Source organism: Protomyctophum parallelum, assembly GCF_964188405.1.
Source record: "Protomyctophum parallelum genome assembly, chromosome: 13".
NCBI lineage: Eukaryota > Metazoa > Chordata > Actinopteri > Myctophiformes > Myctophidae > Protomyctophum > Protomyctophum parallelum.
In genome coordinates, this window is record NC_139708.1 from 49047681 (window position 1) to 49065237 (window position 17557).

Below are 17557 nucleotides of genomic sequence, written 5' to 3' on the forward strand. Positions count from 1 at the left end.
CATGTTGCGTTCAGATTTCCGTGTTTCCCAAACTGATCATCAGTAATATGTAATTATATACATAATGTATTCGAGTGCCAATTCCTGCTGGCAAACCGTATCTGGCAGACAGACAGTCACCACATCAAAGCATTATGCTCAACTATGAAAGAGTGAGAGAGAGAGAGAGAGAGAGAGAGAGAGAGAGGCTGTTTGATGTGTGTGCGTCACATCGTGGAAGTATTATTATAACGAGATGACATCTCTAGTCTCTTTAACTGCTCTCTTGTCTCATCTATCACTTTTTGAATTATCTTTTATTCTCTCAATTCTCCCACGTTGCTTTCTCCCCGTCACATCCCACCGTCCGTCCCCCACTCTCTCTCTCTCTCTCTGGGCAGGTGTGGGGCTGATACTGTACTTTGTGTCTCTCAAGGTGGGGCTGATACTGTACTTTGTGTCTCTCAAGGTGGGGCTGATACTGTACTTTGTGTCTCTCAGGTGGGGCTGATACTGTACTTTGTGTCTCTCAGGTGGGGCTGATACTGTACTTTGTGTCTCTCAGGTGGGGCTGATACTGTACTTTGTGTCTCTCAGGTGGGGCTGATACTGTACTTTGTGTCTCTCAAGGTGGGGGCTGATACTGTACTTTGTGTCTCTCAGGTGGGGCTCATCATGTACTTTGTGCGCACGCCCTGCGAGTGGGGCATGGACGCCATCTCCGCCACGCTCACCTTCCTGTGGGAGGTGGTGGGCTACGTGGAGGGCCTCTTCTTCAAGGACCTGAAGCAGACCATGAAGAAGGAACAGTGTGAGGTGAAACTGCTGGTCACCGCCTCCATGCCAGGTGAACTTTTTGCCATTTTTGTAACCCATATTTTTTTTAATCTAAGAGACACGGGGAGAACATGTGAGGGTACCTACTGCCCTAGGGGACACGGGGAGAACATTTGAGGGTACCTACCCTAAGGGGACACGTGGAGAACATGTGAGGGTACCTACCCTAGGGGACACGGGGAGAACATGTGAGGGTACCTACCCTAAGGGGACACGGGGAGAACATGTGAGGGTACCTACCCTAGGGGACACGGGGAGAACATGTGAGGGTACCTACCCTAGGGGACACGGGGAGAACATGTGAGGGTACCTACCCTAGGGGACACGGGGAGAACATGTGAGGGTACCTACCCTAGGGGACACGGGGAGAACGTGTGAGGGTACCTACCCTAGGGGACACGGGGAGAACATGTGAGGGTACCTACCCTAGGGGACACGGGGAGAACGTGTGAGGGTACCTACCCTAGGGGACACGGGGAGAACATGTGAGGGTACCTACCCTAGGGGACACGGGGAGAACGTGTGAGGGTACCTAGCCTAAGGCAAGGGGTTCTCAATTCATGGGTCGCAACCTCTCGGGGGAGGGGGGGGGGTGTCGCCAAAAACAAACAGTATTCATTTATGATATATTTTCTCTATTATTAAGGTTATTTTGTATTGGTGGTGGGGGGGGGGGGGGGGGGGGGGGGGGCGGGGTTGAGAACCCCTGCCCTAGGGGACACGGAGATAACATGGAGACAGTTGGAGACAGGCTGCGATGTTTTTTAATAGCTATGGTTGAACCTCACCTCATGTCCCTGTCCATGGTGCTGAAGTCTTCCCCCTGCAGTATTATGCTGCCACCTAGTGGCTATTGAGACGATGTTTTTGCCCCTGTTTGTCTGTGTGGATTGAGACGATGTTTTTGCCCCTGTTTGTCTGTGTGGATTGAGACGATGTTTTTGCCCCTGTCTGTCTGTGTGGATTGAGACGATGTTTTTGCCCCTGTCTGTCTGTGTGGATTGAGACGATGTTTTTGCCCCTGTCTGTCTGTGTGGATTGAGACGATGTTTTTGCCCCCTGTCTGTCTGTGTGGATTGAGACGATGTTTTTGCCCCTGTCTGTGTGTGTGGATTGAGATGATGTTTTTGCCCCTGTCTGTCTGTGAGGATTGAGACGATGTTTTTGCCCCTGTCTGTCTGTGTGGGTTGAGATGATGTTTTTGCCTCTGTCTGTCTGTGTGGATTGAGACGATGTTTTTGCCCCTGTCTATCTGTGTGGATTGAGACATTGTTTTTGACCCTGTCTGTCTGTGTGGATTGAGACGATGTTTTTGCCCCTGTCTGTCTGTGTGGATTGAGACGATGTTTTTGCCCCTGTCTGTCTGTGTGGATTGAGACGATGTTTTTGCCCCTGTCTGTCTTGTGTGGATTGAGACGATGTTTTTGCCCCCTGTCTGTCTGTGTGGATTGAGACGATGTTTTTGCCCCCTGTCTGTCTGTGTGTGTGGGTTGAGATGGTGATGTTCTGTTTGCCCCTGTCTGTCTGTGTGGATTGAGACATTGTTTTTGACCCTGTCTGTCTGTGTGGATTGAGATGATGTTTTTGCCCCTGTCTGTCTGTGTGTGTGGGTTGAGATGGTGACGTTCTGTTTGCCCCTGTCTGTGTGTCTCTCTCCATACGTAGACTGCTGGCCCCATCGGCTTCAAACCTTTTGTGCGCTTCCTGGAAAACCCCTTTGGAAAACCCCCTTTGGAAAACCCCTTTCAATTCACTTGTTTTCCAGGAACTAAGACCCTGGTGGTGCACGGGCAGAACGAGTGCGATATTCCTACACAGCTTCCAGTCCACGAGGACACCCAGTTCGAAGCTCTGCTCAAAGTAAGTGATGAAATGATGAAATAGGGCTCAGACTCAAGTCTGGCAACCCATTCAGATGGTTGCCATGTTGGGCTCAGACTCCAGTGGCATTCACCCATTCAGATGGTCGCCAGGTTGCACTCTTGCGGTATAGCCGGGGCCCAGCCAGCATGCTTTCTGGTCTAGAGGCGCTAGGGCTGCGATAGCTGACACCGTCGTCCAGACCTGAATCGCCAGAACATATTTTCTTAATGGGCGTGGCTAGCGATGCAGGGCTGGAGCCAGGCTACAACAGGACAGAGGGACAAACGAGTGATGGTTTATTTTCCGAGGGGCACAGGCTAAAATAGAGGGCTGGCTTTAGAAGTGGACGATATATTGTCGATATAGACAATATATCGATATGTCGACGATATATCTATATTGCGATACTGATATTGTGCATGTTCATACCTCGATAACGATACGATAACGATATATTGTGCAGCCCTAAGAGGCGCTAACGTATTTCTCATGCGCTGCATAATATTGGTTCATCGATCTGAGCGCCCGCCCCCCCCTGCTCCCCTCCGCTCCACCCCTCCCTGGTAGAAAACAGTGGATAACACAGACGAATTTGAAAACATGGATAGACCTCTGGTCTCTCTATCCAGGAGATGATGCAGTTATGTTATAACTTCTGGTCTCTCCCATCCAGGAGTGCCTGGAATTCTTCAACATTCCCGAGGCCAGATCGGCACACTACTTCCTCATGGACAAACGCTGGAACCTCATTCATTATGCCAAGGTGGGGAACAGTCAGCTTGTTGTTGTATACAGAATGTTTGAGGTGTATTCCATTTACTGTATAGGGGTGGGGAAAAAAAGTTATAAAATAAATAAATACATACAAAAATTGATATCACAATTTCTAACGCCACTATTAAAATCAGTTAAAGTTCAGTATAATTTTTGTATTTATTCATTTATTTATATTTATAAATGTTTTCATGACAGAAAGACTGACTGACGTTATCTGGCTTGCATTGAAGTGTATGATTGAACTTTTCACGGTCTATATATCGTTTATAATTGTTTTAAAATGTTCTGGTATATCCCATTCTGTACGGGAACCCATTTTGGTGTTAGCATCGTGTCGTGCTTTACCTATTGAAAAATAGCAGATCTACAAGCTCGTATCGCGCCACTCGGTGGCGCGATACGAGCTTGTAGGTCTGCTATTTTTTTTTTAATCGAAGAACGACTGACATTTTTAGAATCTGATCTCAGGTCAGAATGGGTTCATCAGACCAGTGTGTGTCCGGCGGAAACCTCGTATGAATCTGATCTCAGGTCAGAATGGGATAATAAAAAGCAAAGTAACTTGGGGAAAAACGTCGCAAAAACATCACAGAATCGAAATATATCGCAATAATATATCAGCACCCTAGGTATTGATATCGCATTGAATCAGAAGGTAATTGAATCGTCCCACCCCTGCTGTACTAATGTGGTCATCAGATGTTTTTCATTATATAATTACAGCATATTACAGTATGTGGTAAATGGTGAATTTATATAGCGCTTTTATCCAAAGCACTGTCGATTGTCCATTACATTCACCCATTCACACACACACACAATCGTAAACCTTTAGCCATCCGATGTGGAATCTCGCACCAGTAATACATTATTTCGTACTGTACGTACCAGTGAATTGTTTTCGTCGACTAAAACCAAAACGAAAAATGTTCGTCTACTGCCCTTTTCCACTGACGAAAACGAAATGGAAACTACATGAAAACTAAGCTACGATGACTAAAACTAAGACCAAATATATTGACAATTTCGTCAACAAATAAAAACTAGACTAAAATGTCAGTAAGGGACTAGTGGACAAGAGATCCAGTATAAGTCATTCTACAATTAGTTGCATGCTGAAAATAGCCGATCTACAAGCTCACAACGCGTCGCAAGTGTAAAATCAGTCATCACGACGGCATCAAGGCCCGCCAAAACACATTTTAGTCGACTAAATCACCTGTAGATTCAGTCGACTAAAATCTTATGACATTTAGTCGACTAAAACTAGACTAACACTAAAACATTCCGGGTGACTAAAATGTGACCAAAACTAAGTGAAAACCATTCAGGAGACTATGACTAAAACTAAAATCTAAATTTGCTGCCAAAAACAGCAATGGTACGTACGTATTTCGTCATGTAATAGATACACATATACTGTACCTACAGTACAGCCTTCCTATCTGTGACTATAGCTTGTTCACTATGTTTATTATTACATCATCTATTGTATCGAAGTCCTACACTACATTGCTAATTGAGTGTCTTACGGATTGGTATGACATTTTCACACACACTTTGGACATTATCCCATTCTGACCTGAGATCAGATTCATACGAGGTTTCCGCCGGACACACACTGTGTCTGATTAACCCATTCTGACCTGAGATCAGATTCTAAAAATGTCAGTTGTTTCAAAAATAGCAGACCTACAAGCTCGTATCGCGCCACTCGGTGGCGCGATATGAGCTTGTAGATCTGCTATTTTTAAATAGCTAAAGCATGACATGATGCCAACACCAAAATGGGTTCCCGTTCAGAATGGGTTAAAATAAAGTTGACACATTAAACATTAAATACTTTGCGTGAAATTACATGAGCTTGGCGAGTAAGCCTATAGGCTCCATCTGGGAACCCATTCGGTGAAAGAGAAATATATGTATATTTGTGTATTTACCATAATCTGTCTTGAGAGATTAGCCTATAGGCTTGAGGGCATGCATTGTGTATTGTACCAAAATGTTGTCTGTTTTTTTAGTCATAGTCTCTTGAGTAGTTTTCATTTTGTCACATTTTAGTCACCTGGAATGTCTTAGTGTTAGTCTAGTTTTAGTCGACTAAAATCTTATGATATTTAGCGACAGCAATCTACATTTGATTTAGTTGACTAAAAATGTATTTTGGTGGGCCTTGATGCCGTCATAATGGCTCATTATACACTTATACACTTCGATCGCAACGCAAGGCATCGCGACACGATTGCGCTGCGATGCCTTGTGAACTTGTAGATCGTAGACTGTAGTACTTGCCCTAGCCTCGACCTCCTAGAGGCGTATGCACAGGCTCAACTTATGTAACTTAAATAGCACTTTATGTAGACATAGCACTCTAGTGTATACACATATAGTTTAATTAGATAGATATTCCACTGTTAGGTTACCGCTTACGTATGATTCATGATGACTATTTGATATGTATTTGATGTATTACCATGTTTTTTGTTCTTGCTTACTGTAGAGCGTCTGCTAAATGCCTGAATTGTAAATTGTAGATCAGCTATTTTCAGCATGCAACCAAGTGTAAAATGACTTACTGCATACTGGATCTCTTGTCCACTAGTCACTTTCTAACTTTTTTCTGTTGACGGAATTGTCAACAAAAGTTTTAGTCATCATAGCTTAGTTTTCATTTCGTTTCCATTTAGTTTTTGTCAGGGAAAAAAGGTAGTCGACGAACATTTTTTTGTCATAGTATTATTTGACGAAATCAACGTTGTCTAGGCACTAAAATAGAGTTTCCAGTGGTCCAAAGTGCTCCCGTAATCCTAGCATGTCCCTGCATGTGTTTCCTCCAGACCTACGTCAGGGACATCTATCCGTTCCGAAGGTCTGTGTCGCCCCAGCTCAACCTGGTCCACATGCTGCCGGAGAAGGGCCAGGAGCTGATCCAGAAACAGGTACTAGTGTAGCTCAACCTGGTCCACATGCTGCCGGAGAAGGGCCAGGAGCTGATCCAGAAACAGGTACTGTAGCTCAACCTGGTCCACATGCTGCCCGAGAAGGGCCAGGAGCTGATCCAGAAACAGGTACTAGTGTAGCTCAACCTGGTCCACATGCTGCCGGAGAAGGGCCAGGAGCTGATCCAGAAACAGGTACTGTAGCTCAACCTGGTCCACATGCTGCCCGAGAAGGGCCAGGAGCTGATCCAGAAACAGGTACTAGTGTAGCTCAACCTGGTCCACATGCTGCCGGAGAAGGGCCAGGAGCTGATCCAGAAACAGGTACCGTAGCTCAACCTGGTCCACATGCTGCCGGAGAAGGGCCAGGAGCTGATCCAGAAACAGGTACCGTAGCTCAACCTGGTCCACATGCTGCCGGAGAAGGGCCAGGAGCTGATCCAGAAACAGGTACTGTAGCTCAACCTGGTCCACATGCTGCTGGAGAAGGGCCAGGAGCTGATCCAGAAACAGGTACTGTAGCTCAACCTGGTCCACATGCTGCCGGAGAAGGGCCAGGAGCTGATCCAGAAACAGGTACTGTAGCTCAACCTGGTCCACATGCTGCCGGAGAAGGGCCAGGAGCTGATCCAGAAACAGGTACTGTAGCTCAACCTGGTCCACATGCTGCCGGAGAAGGGCCAGGAGCTGATCCAGAAACAGGTACTAGTGTAGCTCAACCTGGTCCACATGCTGCCGGAGAAGGGACAGGAGCTGATCCAGAAACAGGTACTAGTGTAGCTCAACCTGGTCCACATGCTGCCGGAGAAGGGCCAGGAGCTGATCCAGAAACAGGTACTGTAGCTCAACCTGGTCCACATGCTGCCGGAGAAGGGCCAGGAGCTGATCCAGAAACAGGTACTAGTGTAGCTCAACCTGGTCCACATGCTGCCGGAGAAGGGCCAGGAGCTGATCCAGAAACAGGTACTACCGAGAAGTAGTCTAGTAGCCAGCCCATAGAGCCCCATTGTGAACCCGGCAGTGTTGTTTTTGGCAGCAAATTTCTATTTTAGTTTAGTCATAGTCTTTGGTCTGAAACTTCATTTAGTTTAGTCACATTATAGTCACCTGGAATGTCTTAGTGTTAGTCTAGTTTTAGTCGACTAAATCTACAGTTGATTTAGTCGACTAAAATGTGTTTTGACAGGCCTTGATGTCGTTGTAATGACATATTTTACACTTTGGTTGCATGTTGAAAATAGCAGATCTACAATCTCACAACGCGTCGCAGCGTGACGCGTTGTGAGATTGTAGATCTTCTATTTTCAGCATGCAACCCAGCATGAAACTGGATCTCTTGTCCACTAGTCCCTTCCTAACATTTTAGTCTAGTTTTTATTTGTTGACGAAATTGTCAGTATATTTAGTCTTAGTTTTAGTCACCATATAGCATAGTTTTCATTTAGTTTCCATTTAGTTTTCTTCAGTGGAAAAAGGTAGTCGACGAACATTTTTCGTCTTAGTTTTAGTCGACGAAAACAACACTGACACCAACGTTTTATGTTATAAATGTTTAGTATGGGTCCCCAGTATGTAGAAACTGCCGATTGCTAACTTGCATAATTATGTTGAGCAATTTTTATAATTGGCATAATATGTGACCATACCATTAATTAACAACCTATAGAAGGCAAAAAAAGTCAAAATATCATCATGCGTTATGTAGCATGTGACATGTCAATCTAGGGAGTTTTCATGATGCTGAATCCATTCCAAGCATCAGTTTTGCGCTAAAACAGCCATAGCCATAGCCACAGCCAAATGTGCTGACATCATCAGATTTGTGATGACGGCCACTAAACTAAAACCTGGTCACTAAACTGCCTCCCCCTGGCCAGCCGGGGCGCCTGATGGAGGGGAAAGGAACTGGTTGGAATAACGTGTTCCTTCCACGCGCTATACGTCCAACCAGGGAAACTCCCCCCTGTCAGGTGTAAAGGAGCAACTTGGACACTCAGGCATGAAGGAAGCAGTTCAAGTCCGTTGCTCTCCCCTTGTCCCCCATATATGGGGACTAGGTTGGTGGAGGGTGTGTAGAGCCCAGGATCACACTAGATGATTGACACAGGGGTGAAAAATGGGTTACAAAATCGTGGGATAAAAAAAAAATATATATATTAAAAAAAAAAAGATTTGTGATGACGGCTATGGCCGGTTTAGCCAAAGGAGTGTTTTTTTGTGTGCAAAACTGATGCTTGGAATGGATTCAGCATCATGAAAACCCCCTAGTTTGATATGTCACATGCTACATAAAGCATGATGAAATTTCGACCCCCCCCCCCCCCCCCTATAGGTTGTTAATGGTATATGGTCAGATATTATGCCAATTATGAAAATTGCTCAACATATTAGCAAGTTAGCATCCGGCAGTTTCTACATGGTAAACATTTCTAACATAAAACGTTGGTGTACTCAACATTCTCTGGGTTCACATTCTGGCTACCAGACTAAAGGGCCAAGGAGCTGATCCAGAAACAGGTACTGACTGCACTGTATGTTCATCACAAGGTCTGTGTGTAAGACGTTAAACTGAAATTATATTTAAAAAAACTAGAAAAGGAGTACGATAACTAACTGAAGAAAGAAAAGAAGAAGCGCTTCATGGGTTCTCTCTCTCTCTCTCTCTCTCTCTATCTCTCTGTGTGGTGTGCAGGTGTTTTCCCGTAAGCTGGAGGAGGTGGGCCGCGTCCTGTTCCTCATCTCTCTCACCCAGAACATGCCGGCCGTCCACAAGCAGTCCCACGTCTCCCTGCTCCAGGAGGACCTGCTCCGGCTGCCCTCCTTCCCTCGCACCGCCATCGACGCCGAGTTCTCCCTGTTCAACGAACCTCAGGGTACGGGACGTTCATTTAACCTCTAGAGTTCTCCCTGTTCAACGAACCTCAGGGTACGGGACGTTCATTTAACCTCTATAGTTCTCCCTGTTCAACGAACCTCAGGGTACGGGACGTTCATTTAACCTCTAGAGTTCTCCCTGTTCAACGAACCTCAGGGTACGGGATGTTCATTTAACCTCTATAGTTCTGTTCAACGAACCTCAGGGTACGGGACGTTCATTTAACCTCTATAGTTCTGTTCAACGAACCTCAGGGTACGGGACGTTCATTTAACCTCTATGGTTCTCCCTGTTCAACGAACCTCAGGGTACGGGACGTTCATTTAACCTCTATAGTTCTCCCTGTTCAACGAACCTCAGGGTACGAGACGTTCATTTAACCTCTGTAGTTCCCCCTGTTCAACGAACCTCAGGGTACGGGACGTTCATTTAACCTCTATAGTTCTCCCTGTTCAATGAACCTCAGGGTACGGGACGGGGCGTTCATTTCATCTCTGTGTCATAATCTGTGACCAGATTTGACTGAGAGACTGCCATCGCGCACATTCCAGCTTTTCACCAGAGGAGAAAAACTTTTTTTCTTTTTCTTTTTTCAAAATGAGTTAATAGCACAGGCAGACTCTTCACATACTAGAGCATGTCTGAAATAAGTGTCAAAGCTGAAATTGACATGTAAATTATGAAAAGAATGCTTAAACATGTAGCTAGGTGTAATGTTAGAGACCACAGAAGTTAACCTTTCAAGCCTGTTTTCTCAACTCGCTGTTTTATGCAAGACATTACTCTATAAGTGTGACCGAGGCCAAGTATGGGGGTCTGGTCGGGGATAGTGCAGAGGGTATTCTATACCTTTCCGAGATACGGGAGGGACAGATATGAATTCCCTTGAGCGCAAGCTGTTCTTGGTGTTCGGCGGTCGGTAGCGAGATCTTGGTATGGAGTCCTAGGTCTGCTTTCTGATCTCGGTTATTCTTAGCTCAAATCCGTCTTAGCTTGCGTAGGCACCTCTGACACCCCGGTTATGATGTCGGAGCGACCCCTGGTTCCTTCGTAACAATAAGCCATATCTCCAAAACCGGTGGGTCAAGCTGAACAACCAATATGTCAATTTGAAGCTATGATTCCCTGCTTTGATATGAAATGAAAAAACAAAAGTTCGAAAAAATCCAATGGCAGTCTCCCAGTCAAATTTGGTCACATATAGTAGAGTTCTCCCTGTTCAACGAACCTCAGGGTGCGGGACGAGGCCTTCATTTCATCTCTGTGTCAAAGTGTGGTTCTCCCTGTTTCGACAACAGCGTTGATTTCGTTGATACTATGACGAAGAATGTTCGTTGACTATACCCTTTTTTCACTGACGAAAACTAAATGAAAACTAAGCTGATGATGACTAAAACTAAGACTAAATATATTGACATATCTCGGCCTAAAACATCAATCGTCGCCCAGGCGGTGGCGTAACCGTCTGGGCACCCGACTGGTAATCCAGTCGCAGTGTGCCGCGGGTTCGACTCCCGAGCCCGACACGGCCTTTACTGCATGTCATCCCCCATCTCTCTCCCGTTTCCTGTCAGCCTACTGTCTGTCCCTTCAAAAACCAATAAAAGGCGTAAGCCGCAAAAACAATATCTTAAAATAAAAATAATAATAATAAAGTGTGGTTCTTCCTGTTCGACAACAGCGTTGATTTCGTTGATACTATGACGAAGAATGTTCGTTGACTACCCCTTTTTTCACTGACGAAAACTAAATGAAAACTAAGCTGATGATGACTAAAACTATAAGACTAAATATATTGACAATCTCGGCCTAAAGCATCAATCGTCATTACATTTTCTTCTCACGATACGATACGATTTTTCACGATATTTTCAACACAATGATTTTCCAGACATTTATTTTTTATATGATTTATCTCCCCCCCCCCAAAGCTTTTTCACAATTTTTATTTAACTACATTGCAAAGATAATTGCCTTCCTTGATGTATTAATGAGCATCAATAACGACCATCACCTGGGCACAGTCACAGACACATATACAGCTCCCCTCTCCAGGCCTCTACTGTCTCATTTCTCTCCAAAATCATGTGAATATGATGGAATATGATTACAGCTGACATTTCTTATCACACACTAGCCCCCCCTAAAAAAAGAAAGAAAAAAATAATGTTTTTTTTCTTTTTTTGAAAATATTTTTAATAAATCGATACATATCGTCGGGATATAATATCGATATATCGCGATATACGATATATCGTTACATGCCTATCACCCATAGGTAAGGAGCTGTTTGGCCTTGGACACGCTGCACAAGGTGACGTTCTTGTTCTCTGTTCCGTGTTCTCGCCCATAGGTAATAATAATAAAATAATAATAAACTTTATTTGTATAGCACTTTTCATACATAAATGCAGCTCAAAGTGCTTCACAGGGCAGGACACAAAAATATAATGCAATAAAACACAAGTAGTTAAAATGATAGAACAATAGCAGAGAACAAAACCGAATATAAGAACATAAAATAAATAAAAACACATAAAAAAATAAAAATAAAACTCAACTAAAAGCAAGGGTGAAGAGGTGAGTTTTGAGTTGAGAGCTGTGTGGCCTGGACACGCTGCACAAGGTGACGTTCACGTTCTCTGTTCCGTGTTCTCACCCATAGGTAAGGAGCTTGGACAGGCTGCACAAGGTGATGTTCACGTTCTCTGTTCCGTGTTCTCACCCATAGGTAAGGAGCTTGGACAGGCTGCACAAGGTGATGTTCACGTTCTCTGTTCCGTGTTCCGTGTTCTCGCCCACAGGTAAGGAGCTCTTCGGCCTGGACACCCTGCACAAGGTGCTGTGGATCAAGCTCCTGGAGGAGGTGTTCCTGGGCATGCCCAGCGAGTACCCGTGGGGCGACGAGATGATGCTGTTCCTCAACGTGTTCAACGGCGCGCTGCTGCTCCACCCCGAGGACAGCGCCCTCCTCAGGCAGTACACCGCCACGGCCATCAACACGGCCGTGCACTTCAACCACCTGTTCTCCCTGAGCGGCTACCAGTGGATCCTGCCCACCATGCTACAGGTCAGTGGATCCCTGGATCCCTGCCCACCATGCTACAGGTCAGTGGATCCCTGGATCCCTGCCCACCATGCTACAGGTCAGTGGATCCCTGGATCCCTGCCCACCATGCTACAGGTCAGTGGATCCCTGGATCCCTGCCCACCATGCTACAGGTCAGTGGATCCCTGGATCCCTGCCCACCATGCTACAGGTCAGTGGATCCCTGGATCCTGCCCACCATGCTACAGGTCAGTGGATCCCTGGATCCCTGCCCACCATGCTACAGGTCAGTGGATCCCTGGATCCCTGCCCACCATGCTACAGGTCAGTGGATCCCTGGATCCCTGCCCACCATGCTACAGGTCAGTGGATCCCTGGATCCCTGCCCACCATGCTACAGGTCAGTGGATCCCTGGATCCCTGCCCACCATGCTACAGGTCAGTGGATCCCTGGATCCCTGCCCACCATGCTACAGGTCAGTGGATCCCTGGATCCCTGTCCACCATGCTACAGGTCAGTGGATCCCTGGATCCCTGTCCACCATGCTACAGGTCAGTGGATCCCTGGATCCCTGCCCACCATGCTACAGGTCAGTGGATCCCTGGATCCCTGCCCACCATGCTACAGGTCAGTGGATCCCTGGATCCCTGCCCACCATGCTACAGGTCAGTGGATCCCTGGATCCCTGCCCACCATGCTACATACAGATCAGTGGATCCCTGGATCCCTGCCCACCATGCTACAGGTCAGTGGATCCCTGGATCCCTGCCCACCATGCTACAGGTCAGTGGATCCCTGGATCCCTGCCCACCATGCTACAGGTCAGTGGATCCCTGGATCCCTGCCCACCATGCTACAGGTCAGTGGATCCCTGGATCCCTGCCCACCATGCTACAGGTCAGTGGATCCCTGGATCCCTGCCCACCATGCTACAGGTCAGTGGATCCCTGGATCCCTGCCCACCATGCTACAGGTCAGTGGATCCCTGGATCCCTGCCCACCATGCTACAGGTCAGTGGATCCCTGGATCCCTGCCCACCATGCTACAGGTCAGTGGATCCCTGGATCCCTGCCCACCATGCTACATACAGATCAGTGGATCCCTGGATCCCTGCCCACCATGCTACAGGTCAGTGGAACCCTGGATCCCTGCCCACCATGCTACAGGTCAGTGGATCCCTGGATCCCTGCCCACCATGCTACAGGTCAGTGGATCCCTGGATCCCTGCCCACCATGCTACAGGTCAGTGGATCCCTGGATCCCTGCCCACCATGCTACAGGTCAGTGGATCCCTGGATCCCTGCCCACCATGCTACAGGTCAGTGGATCCCTGGATCTTCTAGTGGACAAGAAGATATCCAGTATAAGTCATTTTACAATTTTAGTGTCGATTTAGTCGACTAAAATAATTTAGTCCTGAAAACTATTCAAGAGACTACGACTAAAACTAAAAAACCTACATTTCCTGCCAAAAACAACACAGTGGCCACGTCGGGTTACATCATCTTCATCCAATTGGAATGTATGGCTCTGTCGGGCCAGTAGGAATTGCATCACCATTTTTTTAATCTTTTCCTTTTTTGGTCATGTGATCCACGTGGTGCAATCGTGTCACAGAGAATGATGTCGCATAAGTTAGCGAACAGTGACCTCCAGTGGCCAACAGTGGCCTCCAGTGGCCAACAGTGGCCTCCAGTGGCCAACAGTGACCTCCAGTGGCCAACAGTGGCCTCCAGTGGCCAACAGTGGCCTCCAGTGGCCAACAGTGACCTCCAGTGGCCAACAGTGGCCTCCAGTGGCCAACAGTGGCCTCCAGTGGCCAACAGTGGCCTCCAGTGGCCAACAGTGACCTCCAGTGGCCAACAGTGACCTCCAGTGGCCAACAGTGACCTCCAGTGGCCAACAGTGGCCTCCAGTGGCCAACAGTGACCTCCAGTGGCCAACAGTGGCCTCCAGTGGCCAACAGTGGCCTCCAGTGGCCAACAGTGGCCTCCAGTGGCCAACAGTGACCTCCAGTGGCCAACAGTGGCCTCCAGTGGCCAACAGTGGCCTCCAGTGGCCAACAGTGACCTCCAGTGGCCAACAGTGGCCTCCAGTGTCTAAACCAAAACCCGGGAAACTTGTGTTAGGCAGTCAATGTGTTTAAAGGCGCAGTGAAACGGAAATGGTGAACAACATGAAAATGGTGTTTCAACATGAAACACCGGTCTGAAGTTTCTGAACCAATCAGAGCGTCGCATCCCTTCAGGCGATGGGACGGTAGCTAGGGACGGTAGCTATGCTAGGCGCAACAGCGTGGTGTTGTTTGTTTATAAATCATATGGTCGGCCAGCACAACCAGTTTACTGTTATGTGGCTTATTTCTTCCATATAATGTTTTCAGATACATATTCTAGCGTGATGATTAAGTTGAAAGCGAGTAATACACTGTCTGGATGTTATCTGGAATGGAAATAAAAACGGAGTATTCTGTAATCAGTAGCAGCTGTGATGGACGGACGCGCAAATATGGGAAATTAAACGGGTGAGCTTCATTGTTATTGGCTTTTATCGATGTGTATCTCTACACGTCATCATGCAGCACGTTTTCGTTTTAATAAATAAATAATGCAATCGTTTTTATGGACCTTTGATATAAAAACACACACAAATGAGAATTTTCACATTTTTTTGGCATCCATTGTTAGGTATGTATGCCCATATAATGACCACGGATATGGTCTAAAAGTGTGAAAAACGTCTTTTTCACACTTTTAGACCATATCCGTGGCCATCATTATGGGCATACCTAAAAAATGGGCAAATTCTCATTTTTGTGTATTTTTTTACTTCCTGAAAACTAAAACGTACTGTGTGATGACACGTCGAGGCCCACATCGATAAAAACCAATAAAAATGAAGCTCACCCGTTTAATTCCCCATATCCAACACTGTCCAGCACAGCTGCCACTGATTACAGAAATCCTCCGTTTTCATTCCCATTCAAGATAACATCCAGACAGTGTATTACTCGGCTTCAACTTAACCATCACGCTAAAATATGTATCTGAAAACATTATAGGGTAGAATTAAGCCACATATCAGTAAAAATGGTACAGCTGGCCGACCATCTGAGTTGTAAACAAACACACTCCATGCGTACTGTGTGTAGCATAGCTACCGTCCCTATAGCTACCGTCCCATCGCCTAAAGGGATGCGACGCTCTGATTGGTTCAGAAACTTCAAAGCGGTGATTCAACTTCAAACTGTCTGAAACTTTAAAATAAAATGTCCACCATTTCCGTTTCACTACGCCTTTAAAACAGGTTTACTGCCACCTGCTGGACGCAAATCCAACCTCAGACTGCTACGGGCTGCGGGGGGGCGATTTAGAGGGTGCACACACAGAACTAGAACGGATGCTGTGGGCGTCCATCATTATGCTAATAAATAGCGTCAATGCTAGAGAGCTAAACTATAGCCATCCTTGCTCTAGAAAGCGCCAATGTTTCCATCTAGACCACCGGATGATCAGCAAAGACCTCCGAACATCGCGCTAATTCTCCAAACCATGGAGAGCTCCGTAGATTAGGTTAGTTATTCAGCTTTTAGTCTGCCTGTATACTGGGAGGTGGACGGGACCGCTGTTGCGCAAACCCGGTCTAGGATCGCTAAAAAGAAGGAAAGGCGAAGCCAAAATAATAATGAAAAAAATAGAAATCAGCTTTCCCGGTTTGATATCAATAATAAAGATTATCTGGCGGAGAATTCCAGCCAAGAGCGGAAGGTTATTACATTCCTTATGGCGGAGCATTCCACCAAAAGTAGGGAGTGTGTTAAACGTGTCTAATCTCCTCACCAGGTGTATGCCGACTATGAGAGCAACCCCCTGCTGAGGCAGGGCATCCAGTTCTGCTGCCGGCAGTTCTACATTCTGCACAGGAAGCCCTTCGTGCTGCAGCTGTTCGCCAGCGTGGCTCCGCTGCTCGAGTTCACCGTAAGGTCCACACACACGCACACACATGCACACGCGCACACACACACACACACACACACACACACACACACACACACACGCACAAAGATGAAACACAGCGGAGGCTTTCTTATAGCGATATCAAACGCCTTAGTTAAAGGGACACTTCACCCTTTTTGCTAAAAAATATATGTTAATGACGTTTAGAAGCTTTAGATCACTTCCCTGGAGATCTTTATGTGTGTAATATGTGGTTTTAGATATTTTAGATTGTAGCAGTGAGCCCGGTGTCTCTGATGTCATGGACACTGGGTTCACTTCCTTCCTGGACTACATGTTGTCTCAGTAAGACAGCTCTCCCCCTATCCACAAGGAGGAGCAGTGCACCAAAGAATTATGGGAATTGTAGTCCAGGAAGGTAGTGAGACCAGTGTCCATGACATCAGAGACAACAGGCTCACTGCTACAATCTAAAATATCTAAAACCACATATTACACACATAAATACCCCCAAGAAAGTGATCTAAAGCTTCTAAACGTCATTAACATATATTTTTTTGCAAAAAGGGTGAAGTGTCCCTTTAAGACGAGCCCAGTCGTCATGAGCGCCCCGCGTAATTCATTTATAGGACGAGTATACGCGTCCTTAGGATCCAATGTGTTAAATGATGAATGATGAATGATGATGAACTGTGAATGATGAATTGAAAATGGAGGACCCAGATCAGACGTGAACAAGTCTTGGTGCTTTCCATGGCTGTTTCGTCCTCAACCTGACAGTTCTTTTTGTATTGACTTATGTTACTTTTATTTCAACCTTAATCCATTTTGGTGTGAGCATTATGTTATGCTTTATAGCTATTTTTGAAAAATCAAACATAGCTTTTTCAGAAAACTGTCAGGATGTAGAAGAACGTTTTTAGAATCTGATCTCAGGTCGAAATGGGTTAAAGTTGAAATGAAAAAAGACTGGGAGCAGAACTATATCGTGTGTTGCGGACATTCCACTTTTGTCTTCATTCGGTAATTCTTTGGGTCCAGCAACGTATTCTGAAACTGTTTTCAAATGAATTCTACTATACTGTGACATAAACATGTTCAATCAATCAATCAATACGTCCGTCCATCATAGACCAGTAAAACATGTCTTAACCAGTGTTGTGTTTCCCTCACAGACCAGTAAAACATGTCTTAACCAGTGTTGTGTTTCCATCATAGACCAGTAAAACATGTCTTAACCAGTGTTGTGTTTCCATCATAGACCAGTAAAACATGTCTTA

General features: G+C 46.0%; 1 protein-coding gene across 1 annotated transcript in view; it reads left to right on the forward strand.

The window, feature by feature from the left end:
• LOC310868737 (protein unc-80 homolog) overlaps window positions 1–17557 on the forward strand; it is a gene marked incomplete at both ends in the record, with an annotated part of 182345 nt that overhangs the window by 117402 nt on the left and 47386 nt on the right. Inside the window, 7 exon segments of the mRNA XM_083779197.1 lie at window positions 643–826; window positions 2582–2676; window positions 3353–3442; window positions 6294–6395; window positions 9088–9268; window positions 12075–12340; window positions 16164–16298. Of these exon segments, the coding sequence (XP_083635323.1) occupies window positions 643–826; window positions 2582–2676; window positions 3353–3442; window positions 6294–6395; window positions 9088–9268; window positions 12075–12340; window positions 16164–16298 (1053 nt within the window).